A 19,826-nucleotide genomic window follows, 5' to 3' on the forward strand; every position below is an offset into this window, starting at 1 on the left:
CCCAGGTCTCATTGCACTTCCCCTTTTCCTAATCGGCCACCGTTCAGATAATAACCTGTTTTCCTGTTCTTGCAACCAAAGTGGATAACCTCACATTTATCCACATTAAATTGCATCTGCCATGGATTTGCCCACTCACCTAACCTATCCAAGTCACCCTGCATCCTCTTAGCATCCTCCTCACAGCTAACACCGCCGCCCAGCTTCGTGTCATCCGCAAACTTGGAGATGCTGCATTTAATTCCCTTGTCTAAATCATTAATATATATTGTAAACAACTGGGGTCCCAGCACTGAGCCTTGCAGTACCCCACTAGTCACTGCCTGCCATTCTGAAAAGGTCCCGTTTACTCCCACTCTTTGCTTCCAACCGATTCTCGATCCACATCAATACCATACCCCCAATACCGTGTGCTTTAAGTTTGCACACTAATCTCCTGTGTGGGACCTTGTCAAAAGCCTTTTGAAAATCTAAATATATCACATCCACTGGCTCTCCCCTATCCACTCTACTAGTTACATCTTCAAAAAATTCTATAAGATTCGTCAGACATGATTTTCCTTTCACAAATCCATGCTGACTTTGTCTGATGATTTCACCTCTTTCCAAATGTGCTGTTATCACATCTTTGATAACCAACTCTAGCATTTTCCCCACCACCGAAGTCAGACTAACTGGTCTATAATTCCCCAGTTTCTCTCTCCCTCCTTTTTTAAAAAGTGGGGTTACATTAGCCACCCTCCATCCTCAGGAACTAATCCAGAATCTAAGGAGTTTTGAAAAATTATCACTAATGCATCCACTATTTCTTGGGCTACTTCCTTAAGCACTCTGGGATGCTGATCATCTGGCCCTGGGGATTTATCTGCCTTTAATACCCTTCAATTTACCTAACACCACTTCCCTACTAACATGTATTTCCCTCAGTGCCTCCCTCTCACTAGACCCTCGGTCCCTTACTATTTCCGGAAGATTATTTATGTCCTCCTTAGTGAAGACAGAACCAAAGTAGTTATTCAATTGGTCTGCCATGTCTTTGTTCCCTATGATCAATTCACCTGTTTCTGACTGTAAAGGACCTACATTTGTCTTGACCAATCTTTTTCTTTTCACATATCTATAAAAGCTTTTACAGTCAGTTTTTATGTTCCCTGTCAGCTTTCTCTCAATCTTTTTTGCCTTTCCTAATTAAGCCCTTTGTCCTCCTCTGTTGGTCTCTGAATTTCTCCCAGTCCTCAGGTGTGCCACTTTTTTTTGCTAATTGATATGTTTCTTCTTTGGACTTGATACTATCCCTAATTTCCCTTGTCAGCCATGGGTGCACTACCTTCCTTGGTTTATTCTTTTGCCAAACCGGGATCAACAATTGTTGTAGTTCATCCATGCGATCTTTAAATGCTTGCCATTGCATATCCACCGTCAACCCTTTAAGTATCATTTGCCAGTCTACCTTAGCTAATTCACGTCTCATACCTTCAAAGTTACCCTTCTTTAAGTTCAGAACCTTTGTTTCTGAATTAACTATGTCACTCTCCATCTTAATGAAGAATTCCACCATATTATGGTTACTCTTAACCAAGGGGCCTCACACGACAAGATTGCTAACTAACCCTTCCTCATTGCTCAATACCCAATCTAGAATGGCCTGCTCTCTAGTTGGTTCCTCGACATGTTGGTTCAGAAAACCATCCCGCATACATTCCAAGAAATCCTCTTCCTCAGCACCCTTACCAATTTGGTTCACCCAATCTATATGTAGATTGAAGTCACCCATTATAACTACTGTTCCTTTATTGCATGCATTTCTAATTTCCTGTTTAATGCTATCCCCAACCTCACTACTACTGTTAGGTGGCCTGTACACAACTCCCACCAGCGTTTTCTACCCCTTAGTGTTATGCAGCTCTACCCATATCGATTTCACATCGTCCTTCCCTTCTATTGCATTAATCTCCTCTCTAACCAGCAACGCTACCCCACCTCCTTTTCTTTCCTGTCTATCCCTCCTGAATATTGAATATCCCTGGATGTTGAGCTCCCATCCTTGGTCACCCTGGAGCCATGTCTCTGTGATCCCAACTATATCATATTCATTAATAACTATCTGCACATTCAATTCATCCACCTTGTTATGAATGCTCCTCGCATTGACACACAAAGCCTTCAGGCTTGTTTTTACAACACTCTTAGCCCTTATACAATTATGTTGAAAAGTGGCTCTTTTTGCTTTTTGCCCTGGATTCGCCTGTCTGCCACTTTTACTTTTCACCTTACTACTTTTTGCTTCTACCCTCATTTTACACCCCTCTGTCTCTCTGCACTTGTTCCCATCCCCCTGCCACATTAGTTTAAAGCCTCCTAGTAAAGCCTCCAGCAGTAGCAAACGCTCCCCCTAGGACATTGGTTCCAGTCCAGCCCAGGTGCAGACCGTCCTGTTTATACCGGTCCCACCTCCCCCAGAACTGGTTCCAATGCCCCAGAAGTTTGAATCCCTCCCCCTTGCACCATTTTTCAAGCCACGTATTCATCTGAAATATCCTCCTATTTCTACTCTGACTAGCACGTGGTACTGGTAGTAATTCAGAGATTATTACCTTTGTGGTCCTACTTTTTAGTTTATCTCCTAACTCCCTAAATTCACCTTGTAGGACCTCATCCCGTTTTTTACCTATATCGTTGCTACCTATGTGCACCACGACCACTGGCTGTTCACCCTCCCGTTCCAGAATGTCCTGCAGCCGCTCAGAGACATCCTTGACCCTTGCACCAGGGAGGCAACATACCATCCTGGAGTCTCGTTTGCAGCCGCAGAAACGCCTATCTATTCCCCTTACAATCGAATCCCTTATCACTATAGCTCTCCCACTCCTTTTCCTTCCCTCCTGTGCCGCAGAGCCACCCATGGTGCAATGAACTCGGCTGCTGCTGCCTTCCCCTGATGAGACATCTCCCCTAACAGTATCCAAAATAGTATATCTGTTTAGGAGGGAGATAACCTCAGGGGACTCCTGCACTACCTGCCTACTGCTACACTGTCTAGTGGCCACCCCTTCCCTTTCTGCCTGTGTAGCTTTTACCTGCAGTGTGGCCAACTCACTGAACGCGCTATTCACGACTTTCTCAGCATCGCGGATGCTCCAGTATGAATCCAATCGCAGCTCCAGATGCTCAATGCAGTCTGCCAGAAGCTGCAGTTGGACACACTTCCTGCACACATAGTCGTCAGGGACACTGGAAGTATCCCTAATTTCCCACATGCTGCAGGATGAACAAACCATGGGGCCGATCTCAGCTGCCATGACCTACCCAATACTTGCCTCAACTTTTGAAACGTTCTCCTTTGAAAGGAACTTACCTGGCCTTACCTCACTTGGAGTGAAGCTCGTCCTCAGCCTCTTCTCGTCGAAGCCTCTCGAGTCAAAGCCTCAAATCTCCACTCCTTCACTGGCACACTCACTCACTGGCTGCTTTCCACAGGCTGCTCCGCTTGAGGTAACCCTCTATTTATTTGTTTGAGCTTTTCAAACTGTTTGGTCACCTGACCTCAATTGCCCAATCAGCTGCTTTCTGCTGAATCTGAGCTATTCAAATCTTGATTGTCTAATCAATGGCTTTCTGCTGAGCTATTCAAATCTTGATTGACTTGATTGCACAGTCCAATTTCAGGGTACTTGGAGGCACATGATAAAACAGGTCAAAGTCAGCATGGTTTCTTTCAGGGAAAATTTTACTTGATAAATCTGTTGGAATTGTTTGAGGAAATAACAAGCAGGATGGACAAAGGATAATCGGTGGATGTTGTGTACTTGGATTTTCTGAAGACCTTTGACAAGGTGCCACATATGAGATAAGATAAGAACTGATGGTATAACAGGATAGAATACTAGCATAGATAGAGGTTTAGCTAATTGGCAAGAGGCAAAGAATGGGAATGAAGGGAGCCATTTCTGATTGGCTGCTGGTGAGTAGTGGTATTCTGCAGGGTCAGTGTTGGGACCAGTTCTTTTTATGTCAATGATTTGGATGATGGAATTGATGGCTTTGTGGCCTAGTTTGCAGATGATTTGAAGATAAGTGGAGGGGTAGGTAGTGTTGAGGAAACAGAAGGACAGAATAGGAGAATGGGCAAAGAAGTGGCAGATGGAATACAGTTGCAGGAAGTGTACAGTAATGCACTTAGGTAGAAGGAATAAAAGCACAGATTATTTTCCAAACAGGGAAAGAATTCAAAATTCAGAGGGGCAAGGGGATTTGGGAGTCCTCATGCAGGATTTCCTGAAGGTTAACTTGCAGGTTGAGTCAGTGGTGAGGAAGGCAAATGCTACGTTAGCATTCGTTTTGAGAGGAATATCAAAACAAGTTTGTAATGCTGAGTCTTTATAAGGAACTGGTAAAGCCTCACTAGGAGTGTTGTGAGCAGTTTTGGGCCCCTTATCTAAGAAAGGATGTGCTGACATTGGAGAGAGTTCAAAGGACATTCACAAAAATGATTCTGGGATTGAAAGATTTATCATATGAGCAGCATTTGATAGCTTTGGGCCTGTACTCACTGAAATTTAGAAGATTAAGGGAGTTATCTCATTGAAACCTATCAAATGTTAAAAGGCCTAGACAGAGTGGATGTGGAGAGGATGTTTCCTATGTTGGGGGAGTCTAGGACCAGAGGGCACAGTCTCAGAATAGAGGGACGTCCACTTAGAATGGAGATTAGGAAGAATGTCTTTAGCTAGAGGGTAGTGAATCTGTGGAAGTTTTTGGGTAGGTCAGGTGGTTGGGTATATTTAATACACAGGTTAACGGATTCTTGATACATCACGGTGTGAAAGTTTAGGGGGAAAATGCAGGAAAATGGGTTTGAGAGGAAAATTGATCAGCCATGATCGAATGGTGCACACTATAGGGCATTCTGCTCCTATATGTTATGGTATTAAGGTCTACAAATACTGGAAAGCAATTGGCTAATTAAATGAGCAGCTGGAGATCAGTTTCATGATGGAAGTACTAAATAGACCAGCAATACTTGGGAGTGAAAATAGGTGTACTGTGAAATATTTACAGCACCTCATGTCCAGATTGGCAGTCTATCAGAAAAGGCACTGTGTTGGTTTTGCTGTTATCCCTCCAGCAACATCCAACAGACTTCGCTTGCAATGAACAATACAATTTTGTCTACAAAGTCAGTGTATTACACATCAGGAGCACTGAACTAATGTCCCTGCTGGGGGTGAATTACTGGTGCTACCAGGGAGGGCTCAGGTGAGCTGGGCAGGTGGACGGGCGTCTCAAAGGGAATCCTGAAAGGGGAGAAACAAATCGCGGAGTGGAACAGGGAGAAGTGGTTAGTGAAATAAATGGCAAAGGGAAATCAGGGTCAAAGTATTAAAAAAAGTAATAAAATGGCAGGTTCATATTTTAACGTTTGCAGTTGTGCTAAATGGGTGTAATTCAACTGGCATAAAGGTAGGTGGAGAACGACCAAAATTGAGAGCTACATGCAAGACCATAAGATATAGGAGCAGACTTAGACCATTCGACCCATTGAGTCTGCTCCGCCACTTCATCATGGCCGATCCAATTTCCTTGTCAGACCCAGTCTCCTGCCTTCTCCTGTCTTCTCCTGTATCCCTTCATGCCCTGACTAATCAAGAATCTATCGACCTCTGCCTTAAGTATACCCAATGCCTTGGATAACAACAAGATGGGCATGTGGGCAAGAACACGGCCAATGGAATACAATGCAGAAGAAAGTGAAGTTATCCACTTTGCTGAAATGAAATGTACTGTAATTCATTTAAATTGTGAGAATTTTTCACTCTTTCAATTTTCAAAGAATGAAAGGAGATCTCTGTCTCAGAATAACACTGCAGCAAGGAAAACTCTCTTCACCCGGAAGACTGTTGACACCCAGTCACAGAATTCATTCAAAACGGGTAGTGAGGGAATATCATTGGACATGGGCATAGTGCGGGAAGTGGTAGGAGCAGATGATCTTTATGAATCACAAAGGAGGCTCACAGGAGTCTCCTCGTGTTCCTAATGCAAATGTGGCCAGATAGACAGAGAAATCTGAAAGTTATGAGCTGACATTGTCCGATCCTCTGATTCCCCTCTGTAATACATTGACAGTATTAAACTGCTGATTCCTTTGACACAAACCATAAGCACATAGGTTATTTCACTTTCTCTCTGTAATTGCACATTGAGTCCAAGGTGTCAAGACTTTTCACTGATGAGAGAGATTATTGAGCTTCAATATTTTGATATTTCTCTTGCTGTTCCTGTGGAGCATTTTCAGCACTTGGTTTAATTTCAAACTTTGAACTCCTTACTAATGATTCTTCAATTTCAGACCAACACATACAAAGTGCTAGAGAAACTCAGCGGGCCAGGCAGCTTCTATAGAGAGGAATAAACAATCAACATTTCAGGCCGAGACCCTTCATCAGGACTGGGCGGAATCTCTGTTAAAGTCTTTGAGGAAATAACAGTCAGAATAGCCAAAGGAGAGTCAGTGGATGTTGTTTACTTGGATTTTCAGAAGGCTGTCGAAATGGTGCCAAACAGGAGGTTGCTAAACAAGGTAAGAGCCATGGTATTACAGGAAAGATACTAGCATGGATAGAATATTGGCTGGGAATAAAGGAAGCTTTTTCTGGTTGGTTGCTGGCTCTGTGGGGATTGGTGTTGGGACTGCTACTTTTCACATTGTATCTCAATCTGGATAATGGAACAGGGACTCTGCAGAAAGACTTGGACGGATTAAGAGAATGGGCAAAGAAATAACAGATGGGATACACTACAGCGTGATGTTACTTTGGTGGAAAGAATGAAGATGTAGACCATTTTCTAAATGGTGGATCAAATTCAGAAATTGGAGGGACAGAGCAATTTGGGAGTCCTAGTGCAGGATTCCCTAAAGGTTAACTTGGTAGTAAGAAGGCAAATGCAATGTTAACATTCATTTCAAGAGGAGTAGAATATAAAAGGATGTAAAGCCGAGACTTTATCAGGCATAGGTCAGCCAGCACTTGGAATACTTTAAGCAGTTTGGGCCCCTTATCTAAGTAAGAAAGGACACACAGACTTTAGAGAGGGTCCAGAGAAGGTTTGTGGGAATGATTCCAGAAATGAAAGGTCTTGGTATGATGAGCATTTGATGGCTCTGGGCCTGCTCTTGCTGGAGTTGAATAGAATGAACGGGTTTCTGATTGAAAGCTATTGAATATTGATAGGCCTAGAAAGAGTGAATGTGGAGGGAATGTTTCCTATAGTGAAGGAGTCTAGGGCAAGAAGGCACAGTCTCAGAATAGAAGAACATCACATTAGAACAGAGATGAGGAGGAGTTTCTTTAGCTAGAGGGTGTGAATCTGTGGAATTCATTGCCACAGGCAGCTGCTGAGGCCATGCCTTTGGGTATACTTAGAGACTGTTAACTCCTTGATTAGGAAGGGCATCAAAGATTATGGGGGAAAAGCCTGAGTACGGTTGAGAGGGATAATAAAGCAGCCATGATGGAATGGCGGAGCAGGCTCAATGGCCCGAATGGCCTCACTCTGCTCCTATGTCGTATGCTCTCAAAGATGTTCTTTCAACCTTGTAGAACCAGTTGACAAAGCTTATCTCATTCTCCCTTTCTGTAACATGTCATGAGCTTAGAAACTTACTAGGTTATTCCTTTTTTTTTTCACAACAGCTCTGGGAAATAAACCCTTTGGCCACCCATCCTCACGACCGATCTATGAGAAATGATCATGCATATCTGAGTGGATCTCATGAAACCAGCTGGTTGGACAGATGCAGCACAAGTTCCACGACAGGGCTTGCATCGTGACACTCTTCCACTTATAAACCCTGTAGCATGGGATGGGTGGTAGTGGCAGAACAAACTGTCCATCAACACTGAGGAAAACTGCAGCAGGAGTGCCACTGTGGTAAGTCATGCCACTGGCTTAGCTGGCTGTCAACTACTAGGAATATTTCTAAATGGCAAACAGTAGAAACAATTAAAAACATTAAAAATGGACAAAATGTTACAGAAGTTAAAGGAAAACTAAAACAATCAGTTCCCTCATAGCTACTCAAGTCTCAGATGAACAGAGGTGCTGTTCTGGACCTTAGTCTGAGTCCATCTACGGAGCACAGTTGGAAAATTTTGGCATATTGCTTGAGAGATTTCAATGTTTGCACACATATCCTTCAATTCTTAGGGATAAAATCCGTTAAACTATTCATTGTTTGCTCACAGTATTCATTCAGAAATGCAAACACGAGGAAATCTGCAGCGCTGAAAATTCAAACAACACACACAAAATGCTGGTGGAACACAGCAGGCCAGGCAGCATCTATAAGGAGCACTGTCGACGTTTCAGGCCGAGCCCAAAACGTCGACAGTGCTTCTCCTTATAGATGCTGCCTGGCCTGCTGTGTTCCACCAGCATTTTCTGTGTGATGTTTTAATCATTCAGAAATGTTCATTTTGCTTCAATACCTAGTGTCGTCTTCATTTCATCATGAAGTCCTAAGATTTAGAAGCAGAATTTGGCCATTCAGCCTGAGTTGCTCTTCCTATCAACCATGGCTGTTTCTGCTTTTTAACCCTATTCTCTTTCCATCTCACCATAATCCTTAACCCCCTTACCAATCAAAAATCTATCAATCTTTGTTTCTTTCCTATCCACATCCAAACTATCCAGGCCTTCCTGTATTTGGTAGGTTTCAATGAGATTCCCCCCCCCCCCTTCATCTTTCTGAACTCAGACAATGCTCAATTAAAAGTGGTTTATACACAAACGTTTACAGAGTAGGCGAATGATGACGATAATCTGTATGCATCTTTAACAATGTGAAATGAATCGTGGAATTAGGCCAAGCTGAAGTGCTTAACGCACATCTCACCTAGGTCTGACTTCATGATACCCAATAACTTGGTCTCCAAAAGCTGTGTGGCAACAAATTCCATAGCTTCACCACCCTCTGAAGAAAATCCTTATCTCAGTTTTAAAGGGACGTCCCTTAATTTTGAGGCTCTGCCCTTTCGTACTAATGAAAATATCTTCTTCACATCCAATCTATTCAGGTCTTTTACTATTTGATAGGTTTTAATGAGGTTTCACCTTCACTCTCACTCTTCTGAACTCTGTCGAGTACAGGCCCAGAGATGTCAATGCCTTTTAGATGTTAAGCTTTTCATCTCCGGGATCATTCTGTGAACTTCCTCTGGACCAGCACATTCTTCCTCAGGTAAGGGGTTCAAAATTGTTCACAATTTTCCAAATCTGGTCTGAGTATTAGCAATATATCTTTGCTTTAATATTCTAGTCCTGACAAAATGAATGCCAACAATGCATTTGTCTTTGTTATCCTGAACTAGGACTCCCAAATCCCTTTGCACGTCCAACTTTTGAATTTTCTCCTGATTTAGTAAATAGTCTAAAGCTTTATTCTTCCTACCAAGGTGTATAGCCCTACACTTTCCTATGCTGTATTTTATCTGCCACTATTTTGCCCTCTCTCCCAACTTGCCCAAATCCTTCTGCAGACTGCTAGCCTCAGCAAATCTATCTGTACCTCAACTCATCTTGGTATTACCTTTAGATTGGGCCACAGATTGTAAGACCACAGTTATCAATGCAGAAAACAAAACGCACAGGCAAGTGATGACACTCATCATTTTTATTGTCTGCAGCTGTAAGTGGTTTGCAAGCTTCAATGTCATGATTTCTGACTGAGACCAAAGCTCAAGAACATTTAAAATTGTGAGAAGAACGGCAATTAATTTATTTCACATACTGTACTACTGGGTGATTTGTGAGAAGCCATGCAATGTATTTCACATCACTACCCGGAAAAGACTCAGAGTGGCTATAGAAAATGTATTGAATAAGCACAGCTGTGACCATAGCCAAGTTGTGATCGAACACTGCCCACTGAATAACAAAAAAGTTGGCACTGCAATCGAGCATGAGCAATTATTCATTACCAAAAAAAAACACATTTCGTCAGATGTAGCAACAAAGCTTAAAACAGGTAAATCTGGACCTGATAACAACTGGAAGATGAACATTCCCCACACATCTTCCACTCATGGTCTGCTCTTCACAAAGTTAGTATTTGGTACAGTGGCATACATACAGTCCAGTATATTGAGAAATCAGAACATTTTAAAAGGGAATACATGTTAAAAGTTTCAGGTTTTACCCAAGTGATGCAATGCATTAGCAATCCCACATAAATAGGGCTCTGTGGGTGGAGCTGTGCACGTCTGCTCTGTAAACTGATTTTCCAACACTACAATTGACATCACATTATGCAGACAGAGATGGGAACTCTTTGAGAACAGGTGAGCTTCGGTTTACGTTGTGCTAATTATAACTTGCTCTATTCACAGAGCACACTTAAGAAACACGTCAGTATTCCATTTTCCGCAGACGCTGACTGTCTAAGTTTAGTCTGACCTTGGTATAAATAATGGGAGAACTGAAGGATTTGCGCCTTCCTGCTATGACGAGCCATGTCGCATGATCTTCAGAGGTCAATAATCTCTATCAGCCATACAGAAGGAAGATAACCAGCTTCTGGGGTCATAACTAATCATCAGATATCAGGACAAAATGCATATGTATAAATTCCTTTTGTTTACCAATATCATTTTGAAAAGTGTAAGTTACTGCCAATTTGGCTTGAATTAAAATAAATCGAAACACATCAACAATTGAAGTTATTTTGAAAGAAGTGTTCATCTGTCAGTGTACAGTTCAGCAATGATTGTTGGACCTTCTCTGTTCCAGGTGATTCTAAGTCCTTCATTGTTAACAGAAAAACAAAAAGTCTCTTCTTGTGATACTGGTTGTGTTTCTCTCCAAGAGTTAATTTTCTTACAAAATTAGACTTTTCCCCTACACAATAGAGTAGAACCATGAAAGGTTAGTGTCTGTACAGAATCTTATACTTCAAAATTATAAATAGTAGTAATTCTCTGATGTTATTGGCAAGGCTACAAAAAGTTTTCTTATTGCTCTTAAAATATCTTTTCTGCAGAGACCTTTTGCTCTGCTGTATTCCTTCATAGGGTCCTGTAAAAAATGTATTTCAAATGTCACTTTTTTTAAAAAAGTTCCTTCTCTCCCTCTCTTCCTGGGAATTTTCAAGTGTAGTGCTGTTGCAGATTGGCGTGTAGTTGAGTTCCCACAAGGAGTATCTTCTGTCCAAACCATTGGCTTCTTTAAAATAACGGTCTCTGATAGCACTTTAAATATGCTGTCTTTGATACCCTTGCTTATTGTGTGTACACTGTGAAAACCTGATAAAGACCCCTTGTTTTCAGTTTAAAGGGAAGAGGTAAATTTTTGCAGTGAGGTGCTAGGCTGGGAGTGGCTGATGGGTGAGGGAGCTGTCCTTTGTGACACAAAATCAGCAGGCAGGCTTTCCAACAAACACCTCAGCTGCTCCTCGCCCAGCTTGATCTTGTCATCCAGCTCCCGCTGCTCCATCAGCAGGGCCGCCTTCATCTTCACAAAGTGCTGGTAGTCTTCAAGTTGTTCTGCCGTCAAGTAGTTCTCCAGGATATCCAGAACCACCCCTGCCCTGCGATCCAGGTTCTCCTTCAGCTCCTTTGCATCCTCGTGCTGGCTGGCCAGAAGCCTTCGCTTTTCATTCAACATATTCTGAAACATTAGAGACATGCGATTAGAGTTTCAACACTGAGATGCCCAAAACGAGGATTTTTGAAAAATTAGTCCCTCTTCTCTAATTTTCTCCCCTTTCTATTTGCTGTGACTAAAATCTTTGGAACTTTTTGACTTCTATTAGGCCATCCATTTGGTCACTGTTCTGTTGCAAGTGGCCATGAGAGGATGTTAAGAATAGTCCCAACACTTTGCTCAACAGACAGCGTCTCACTTTCAATGTCACTGGTTGATAATATAGAAAAAGTAAGCTAGGCTCAGTTAAGTTGTTTATTTACTTACGAGATACATCGTGGAACAGACCCTTCCAGCCCTTCAAGCTGTGCTGCCCTGCATCCCCCGATTTAATCCTAGCCCACCATGGGACAACTTACTGTGACCAATTAACCTACCAATCGGTACATCTTTTGGAGCACCTGGAGGAAACCCAGGCGGTCTCAGGAAGAACATTCTAACTTCTTACAGGCAGTGGCAGGAATTGAACCCGGGTCGCCTGTACTGTAAAGTGTTGTGCGAACCACTCAGAAGTTATGGGTGTTGAGACTAGCTTTACTGCATGTGTCATTGCTCTGGGAAACAAATGCTCTAACTCTCTTATTCTTTGCTCCATAACCTTTATCCTTACAAAAATTGGCCCTCAAAGCTGACATTAATAGAGACACAAGGGATCACAGATGCTGGAATCTGGAGCAAAAATAAACCCTTGCAAGAACTCAGTCCCGATATAAGGTCTCAACCCAAAACATCGACCATCCTTTTGCCTTCACAGATGCTACTTGTGGTGACTTAGTGGTTTCTGACATGTCTCATCAGTTTAAGCCACCATTTTACCCATTGTACTGAGGGTCACTAACACCCAGGCATTTCCTAATAAATGAAAGAGCTGACTGGTCCACCATTTTGTATCATGAGAAGGTGCTTTTTCGTTCGCTTTATTGAGGGTGGTTAAAGTAGCTCGCTCAGGAGCACCCTGGTGGGTTTTTTAAAACTGAGAAACCACATTAAAATTCATTGTTGGTGCCTTAATATACAGCACTAGTGGGAGCTGAAGCCCTCAGCTCAGGAAGGATTCAGGTTTGTGAAGAATTAGCCAGTTTCGCAGGGCTGGGGTGGACAAGGAGTCACTGAGAGATACGACATGGTCACAGGCCAGCCAGCCCACTGAGGGTACACCCATCACTCTCCCAGCCTGCACACTCAGGCAATTTACAGGCGCCAAATGAATCTTAACAACCTGCACGTGTTTGGGAAGTGGGAAAGAAGCAGAGACCCAGAGGAAACCTACACGTTAGAAAGAGAAAGTGGGAAGTCCATGCAGAAAGCCCCCAAGAACATGAATGAATTCGGCCCACTGAGGCTATGAGGCAGCTGCTCTACTAGATGTACCGCTCTGTCACTGGGGTAAAGTATGGCAGACAAGGGAAAATATTATTCGTCAGGGCTCTACAGCCTGTCAAACAAGGAAAAGGCAGAGAAGTAGAGAGCGTCTGGTATTCTTACATTTTACCCCGACATTATACCAACACTCATGATTAACGCCCTTCCATTACGAATGACTGTTGTCTTACTAAGGCTGATAGCCCCGTTCAAGTTCAAATGAATCAAGAATTAAATGCAGTGTGTCTGGTCAGTAAAATGTTAGCTGCTGCTTTTACCTTCAACCCTCAGATGAAGCATCTATTGACGAATATCACAGTCACTTAAACAACTATGTTTAAACGGCAAACCCAAGCCAGAAATACATTGCACTTTAATCCTCTAATACCTGACTGCTCTTGATCAAACAACTAAAATTCTCTCTGTGGATTTTACCACAAGAGTTAAACAATCAGATTACGTACACGTTCCTCAGTGTTTGCGTTTTCATCCAGAGTCTTTAAGACGTTTTCCACTCGTGCCAAACGACCAGAGAGGGAAAGCAGCAAGTTCACGACCTTATCCAAGTCGCCAATGAACATTTTGTACTTCTCAAATTCGTTGGACTTGCACAAGTCTTTAATGATGGTCTCTACTTCGTCACCAAGAGCACCATTCAGTTTAATGTCGCTTGCAAGGCTCTCCTTTGCTTCTCGCAGGGTCTGAATTTTCCGTGTTATGCTTTCTATTAGTTCAGTCTACCAAGCAAAAAGAAAACAGAATTAGGCTACTGAAAGAAAATTGGAAGCCATTACCTGCCTTCTGAAACCATTTTTTAAATGCTCAAAAAACTTAACTAATTGTGAATATTTTTGTGCAATTACTACATATTTTATGCCCACAGAAGCAGGCTGCAGAGGGTTTGCTTGTCAATCTCACTGCCGAGCCGACAGACAGATGGGCATCTCAAAAGCCCAGAAGAGGAAAACCGGCGGGAGCACCATAGAGGCAGCAGAGCGAGCCTCAAGATGGCTGTGGGTCAGGAGGAGTGATCCCGGGCAGACACCAGTCAGACCGGCTGGGTAACCCAGACGAGGGTGTCTGATGTTGAAAGACCTAAAACACCCTGAGACCCCTGGTTACGTCGCTGCTGATGTGTCCGCGTGCATCGCAAGATGTATCATTCTATCATATGTTGGTTTTATGTTGACCAGAGTCACAATGGACAAAGTCGGTCCTTTCACACTACAAGGTAATCATATGCAATCTTATTTCAGCAGTAGAACTGCAAACTGAATGAGATGTGCTATTGCAGAAACACTGATGAAGGGGCATTTGTTTTGTTCCTGACTGCAAGCAGCTGGTTTGACTAAGAGAAGGCTTTACAATATCCAGGGTTCCCAACCTTTCCCATGCCGTGGAGCCTTACCATTATCTGAGGAGTCCATGGACCCCAGAGTGGGATACCCTACTCTATATGCATTGAAAATATATTGAAGCCAAACCTTTCTACGTGTTCTGCAAATCTTGCAGGATTTGGCTTCACCATATTTCTTACAGCATTCAGATCAATCAGAAAGGCGGAAGCTGAACTCTGCTCCAGACTCTTGAAGCAGTTGTTATGGGGGTGCTCGGGATAGTCACTGCCGTGTGAAATGAGCCTGACGCAATGAATGATTCATTTCCACATAACTTTCTGATATAAGGGGCATAAATGACTATGCTGAATGGTTTACAATAATGCAAAATATTCAAAGGATACAATGACTTGGTGGTTGTGTGAGGATACACCTTCCACCCCAGCCTGTACTTAGCAATTATTGTATAATCTACAATATAGAGGAAGTCAGTGAAAATGGACCAAACACAACCCAGTCAAAATGTTGCTTATTCCACTATAGTGTGCCTGAAATTCTGCATGTTACTAAGGAAAATATAATAGTTTTGGAAAATACAATAGTTCTGAAAATTTTTCTCGTTGACCAATTCAAAATGAAGGGGCAAAAAATGCAATGCAGCCAATACATATTTATTTATTCTTCTCTCTCGAAAGCTTTTACATTCTTCCTGTGCCAGCCTTACTACTGATTTTTTTTTTACTGGATATTTATCTGCAGTGTGGCCAGATATTGGGTTCAGATCATGACAAATTTAGAAAGGGTAAGTGGAACAAAGCTGCTCTCACATGGCGGAGGAATTAAGTCACAAGGAGCAGGGGACACCAAAAGATGCAGAGGTGGTGTGAGAGTGGACTCTTTATTCCCCTACACACAGAGATCTGAAATAACACTGACTGAAATGGTGCTGGATTCAACCTGGCAGCTTCAGTCAAAGGCTTTCAAAAAGGAGATAGATCAATATTTGAAGATTATTGAAGAACTGTAGCCAGCCAGAGGTGTTGTGGCATCAGCACCGGACTTTGAGGCAAGTGGTCCCAGGTTCGAATCCAGCCGGCTCCTTGCACGCTTTCCATCGTGTCGGGTTGAGTGTCGAGCTAGCAACTGGGCCTTGTTAAAAAACCGACAGACAAAATGCTAAAGAAACATGAATGTTGCCGCCCAATGTGCCACAAGGTGCGGAGAAGAACGTAACATTAAAGAATTGCAGGGCAATGGGGAAAGAACAGAGGAATACAAGTAGCTGTATTATTCTACAAAGAACTAGCACAAACTCGATAGGCCAAAGGGCCTCCTGTTGTGTCGTACTGATTTTGTCTTTTGGCGGGGAAGGATTGAAGGTTTGAATTGGTTAATGTAGTCAGCTCCTGGGCTGTGGACATGAGCAACCAACCAAGCTTTGTTTATTTTCCCTGACACAGCTCTGAAATTCCAGCACCTTTTTCTCATTGATGTCCAGCACTTCTTCCTTCTCATCTTCAGCATTGTTTCCATGCATGTCCCTGATTTTATTCATCAGCTCTGCTTTCTGGGCCGACGTGCTGTAGTAGGTTGGACAATGTGCTGACGCTGCTCCCCTCTCCTTCTCCCCTTTCCTATGAAGGAAATGTAGTCATTACATACAAATACAAAAAGTAATGAAAAAAATTAAACAAAGGTTGCAGTTTAATTAGAAACCGCTTGAAGAGACATTTTTAACCAAACAGAACATATTTTAATTGGACACTGGAAGAACAATATTTCCAAACCTTATTTTTTCCCTGTTCTACTCTTTGATAAAGGACCAATTTATTCCAAGGTATAGGTTCTCTGTCAACTGGTAACTTTACTCAGGACAAAGGTACGATTGGCCATTTGCATGCTATATGTGTTTTGATTCTATATGGTCTGGATCTGAATACAGTTATTGTTGTTTGCCTTTGGGGTATTGACCCAATATGATTTTGTCACACACTCGAGTACTTCTTGGCAGGTGATGAGAACAAGCAAGCATGTTCTCCCTTTACGTTGGGGGCATCACAGTCAATTACGTCACACATGGTAAACCGTCAGTATCTTATTAGACGATTACTGATTCTACATTTTAATGATTTACAGTCTTCTCTTCTCTTGTATTGATGAATTTAAAGAAGTGGTGATAATGATAGCTTTGTAGATATGGTATTTAAGAAATACTGGTTGAAAATCAGAAGTAATACTTATATTAATTTTAATTGTACATGCATATTGTTATCAGGAGGGTAAGCAAACTACACTTTGCTTCAGTGATGCAGTTTCAGGAACTGATACATTTCCTCTTCCTCACAGGCCAGTTTCTCCTCATTATTAATGTGACTGCCACCCATTTGCCTCACTATACAAGCTAACAGCTGGTGATAAATGTAGGAAGATGTGAATTTTAAATGTGATTGTTAAAAGTAGAATAATTTGCATTTTGAGCCCCAAGGGTGGTAGCAGAAATACCTTAAGTGTTTATAAGAGTGTTGAATATCTAGAATCCATAGAGTTTGCTCTTCTCACATGTAATTTTCTCAGATTGTCCAATAATAATTATGGCTTAACACCATTAAAAACTCAGTTAAACTTTGGCCAAGAGGCGGTTACTTTCAATATTAATGATGAGAATTGACGATAAAAGGTTAAATTTCCATCAATGCCTCTGTGCCATTGCTTTGGTGAAGATTACACACATCCTTGTCAAAGAACAGAGTTCAGCAACAACTGCTGCTTCTGTAATCCACTGACGCATGAGACAGAAGCTGTCAGGCGTACACAGGCAGGCACCTCCCAGTCTCCCCCCAGCTAACAGGAGTCACCGGTCACTTGTTCTGCAACTCATCACCTGCAGCCTATTTAAACCCAGCTCTCGTCCACCGTTCTTTGTTCACTCATCGAACCCACCAGTCTCAACCAGTTGCTCCTGGCCGTCATGCCCCTGCAGAAGCTAGTGCAATACCTGCTGCAAACAAATTTAATTTTTAGGCATGTTTAGTATCTCCATATCGGTCAGATTCAGAAAAATTTACTGGCCCACAGGGATGGGTAACGCTGTGGACACTCTTAATACTAACATTTACAATGGGGAATTTGTTCTTCTCTGTTACACAGTGTTGGGAAAGAGCAATGCCTTGATTCCACTGACAGAGGGAAAATGCGATATTTAATTTGTGTATGATTAAATAGCATTGATGTAAATACATTGCAAATATTTAGCAGTTGTACCAGTCATCAGATTCTGCACTTTGACAAGCTTTACAACTTACTCATCCTCCTGAGATGCAGATTTGTTGGCCATCTCTTGTAACCTTGGCCTTCGGTGTTGGGCCTCCTGCCTCACTGTGCTGCCCCTGGGGAAAATGCCCTCCATCAGGTCCATTGTTGTCTTCATATTCGAGTCTGGATCTAAAATCTCTGCCAAAGACTTATCTTCGCCAATGATCTGCTTGGCAAGTTCCTCTGACTTGAGGTCCTCAGGCGACTTCTCGTTCACTTCCAGTGACACTGAAGCGTATTTGCAATCCGAGTTTTCCTGGCTTGTGGCTGTGTTTTGCATTTGAACACACGAGGCATCCCTCCTCTGGCTTTGGTGATGCTTGGATTCCTCCCGGGTCGTAAGAGTGCTCAATGGATCAACGTCGTCGTTGTGCTGGGCAGAGCAACTGTAGTGTGGGATTGCTTGGAGATTCTTAACTGCGCCATTTATCACAGCTACTTTGACCTTGGTGGAATCATTTACTGAAAACCTATGAAATGAGACAAATAGATTTGAAGAGCATACACTCTACATTCCAAATAAACTATTGCAGTAGCCAGGATGTATTACTGTACTATTGTGAAAACTCACTGAACTAGATTGGATAAGTTTGTCATCAATGAATAACACTTAAAGAAATTACAGAACCAACAATTGTGTTTGTATTTAATATGCCTAATTTCCTATCATCTTTTCAGGAATTATTCAGTTTGTCATTTTTCCCAAAGGCCTGACACTTTGCAGGTTACTTCAATCAAATTAACAGAAGAAACTGAATGATTGATGTGTTTTGAAATTGTTAAAACATGTTCTATAAATAAGATGGCGAGCCATTTAGAAGCTGCATTTGTTTATCTTAACACACGTCAGAAAATTATCTCCACCCATTTTATACACATCAAGTACTTTGAATTATGCTGAACTTTATTAGGCTGAATAAATTGGAAGTTAATTGCATTCCATAGTGTTATCATTCTATAACATTGCTCAGCATGAGTGATTGCTACTGGATCTGAGTCAAAAGTTGTATAACTCTTTGTGCTTTTATTCAAATAATTTTTGTCAACACCAAGCTCACTGAGATCACAACATCGATGGAGAAGAACATGTGGCATCAACAGGCAATATTTTTCTGCTCATGTTATAGGGGTTAACTCCAAGTAACAGATATAACACCATGGTGAAAACTCAAACCGATATACATTTACTGCTTTGTATTTAGAGTTGAAGCCAATGAAGGAATTATGTATATCTGGAATGTTCCATATCTGGACAAGTAGACCAATAGCCAATCTTACCATTTGCAGTACTGGACTGAAACCAATCCAGAACTAATTGAGTTAAATACTTAAAAGAAAATAGTTCTCTGTTAAGAACTTACAACAACTGGCATTGTATAGGAGTTATAGGCACAATGACACGTGCGTAATAAACTATACAAAAGCTTTTAATGTCCGAGTAGAAATTCATCATTGGTCATTCGCAAAGCAATCACAGATGCATTCTGTACCTCTGCTTTTGAACATAGATTCCACTGATATGAGAACAATAATTAATTTCAATTCCAACCATTTTCAAATGGGTTTCTTCTTGGCATTCTTTCCTGCAAAGGGTTATTCCATACCTTACCCAGGTTTAAACTCAGTTGAGGGTGAAATTGAATCTGCTTTGAAATTATCAGATATATTCCTCCATTTTCAAGGGGCTAACACAGCTTTCTGATTACTTAAGGATTTATTAAGGTGGCAGCATTCCTCTTTGTGGACTTGGACTGCCTCTTACCATGGAATTTACAGCCAAAGATGCTGATATCATGCTCCCATTCTGCTTCACTTAACCCTCAAAGTGCCAATGCAGACATGCAGCCCTGCCTTCAGCCCTTTTCTAAAGCTGCTATCAAATAACTGACAGCACACAAAATGTGTTTCAAATCACAAGGAGAATATTGGAAGGAGCGGTATGGATGAAATAGTCAATCTGTGAAGCTATATGTCTAGTACTCCAACAGATCACATCAAATCCATTAATAAATTTCATTCATTACTATATTTAACTCTGTTTTTCTGGATGCATTTGCCAGTCCTGATGAAGGGTCTTGGCTTGAAACGTTGACTGTTTATTCTTTTCCATAGATG

General features: G+C 41.9%; 1 protein-coding gene across 10 annotated transcripts in view; it reads right to left on the bottom strand.

Moving 5' to 3' along the window:
* Positions 1–9,658: 9,658 nt before the first annotated feature.
* Positions 9,659–19,826, bottom strand: part of shroom3 (shroom family member 3) — a 416,299-nt gene continuing 406,131 nt past the window's right edge. For all 10 annotated transcript variants that reach the window (XM_073065053.1, XM_073065043.1, XM_073065045.1 and 7 more), the window contains 4 exons: positions 17,702–18,181; positions 15,877–16,033; positions 13,527–13,799; positions 9,659–11,664 (listed from right to left, as the gene is read on the bottom strand). In XM_073065053.1, coding sequence (XP_072921154.1) covers positions 11,326–11,664; positions 13,527–13,799; positions 15,877–16,033; positions 17,702–18,181 — 1,249 coding nt within the window. In that variant the 3' untranslated portion in view covers positions 9,659–11,325. The remainder of the gene's footprint in view (positions 11,665–13,526; positions 13,800–15,876; positions 16,034–17,701; positions 18,182–19,826) is intronic.

The sequence above is a fragment of the Hemitrygon akajei genome, chromosome 13 (assembly GCF_048418815.1).
Source record: "Hemitrygon akajei chromosome 13, sHemAka1.3, whole genome shotgun sequence".
NCBI classification, from domain to species: Eukaryota; Metazoa; Chordata; class Chondrichthyes; order Myliobatiformes; family Dasyatidae; genus Hemitrygon; species Hemitrygon akajei.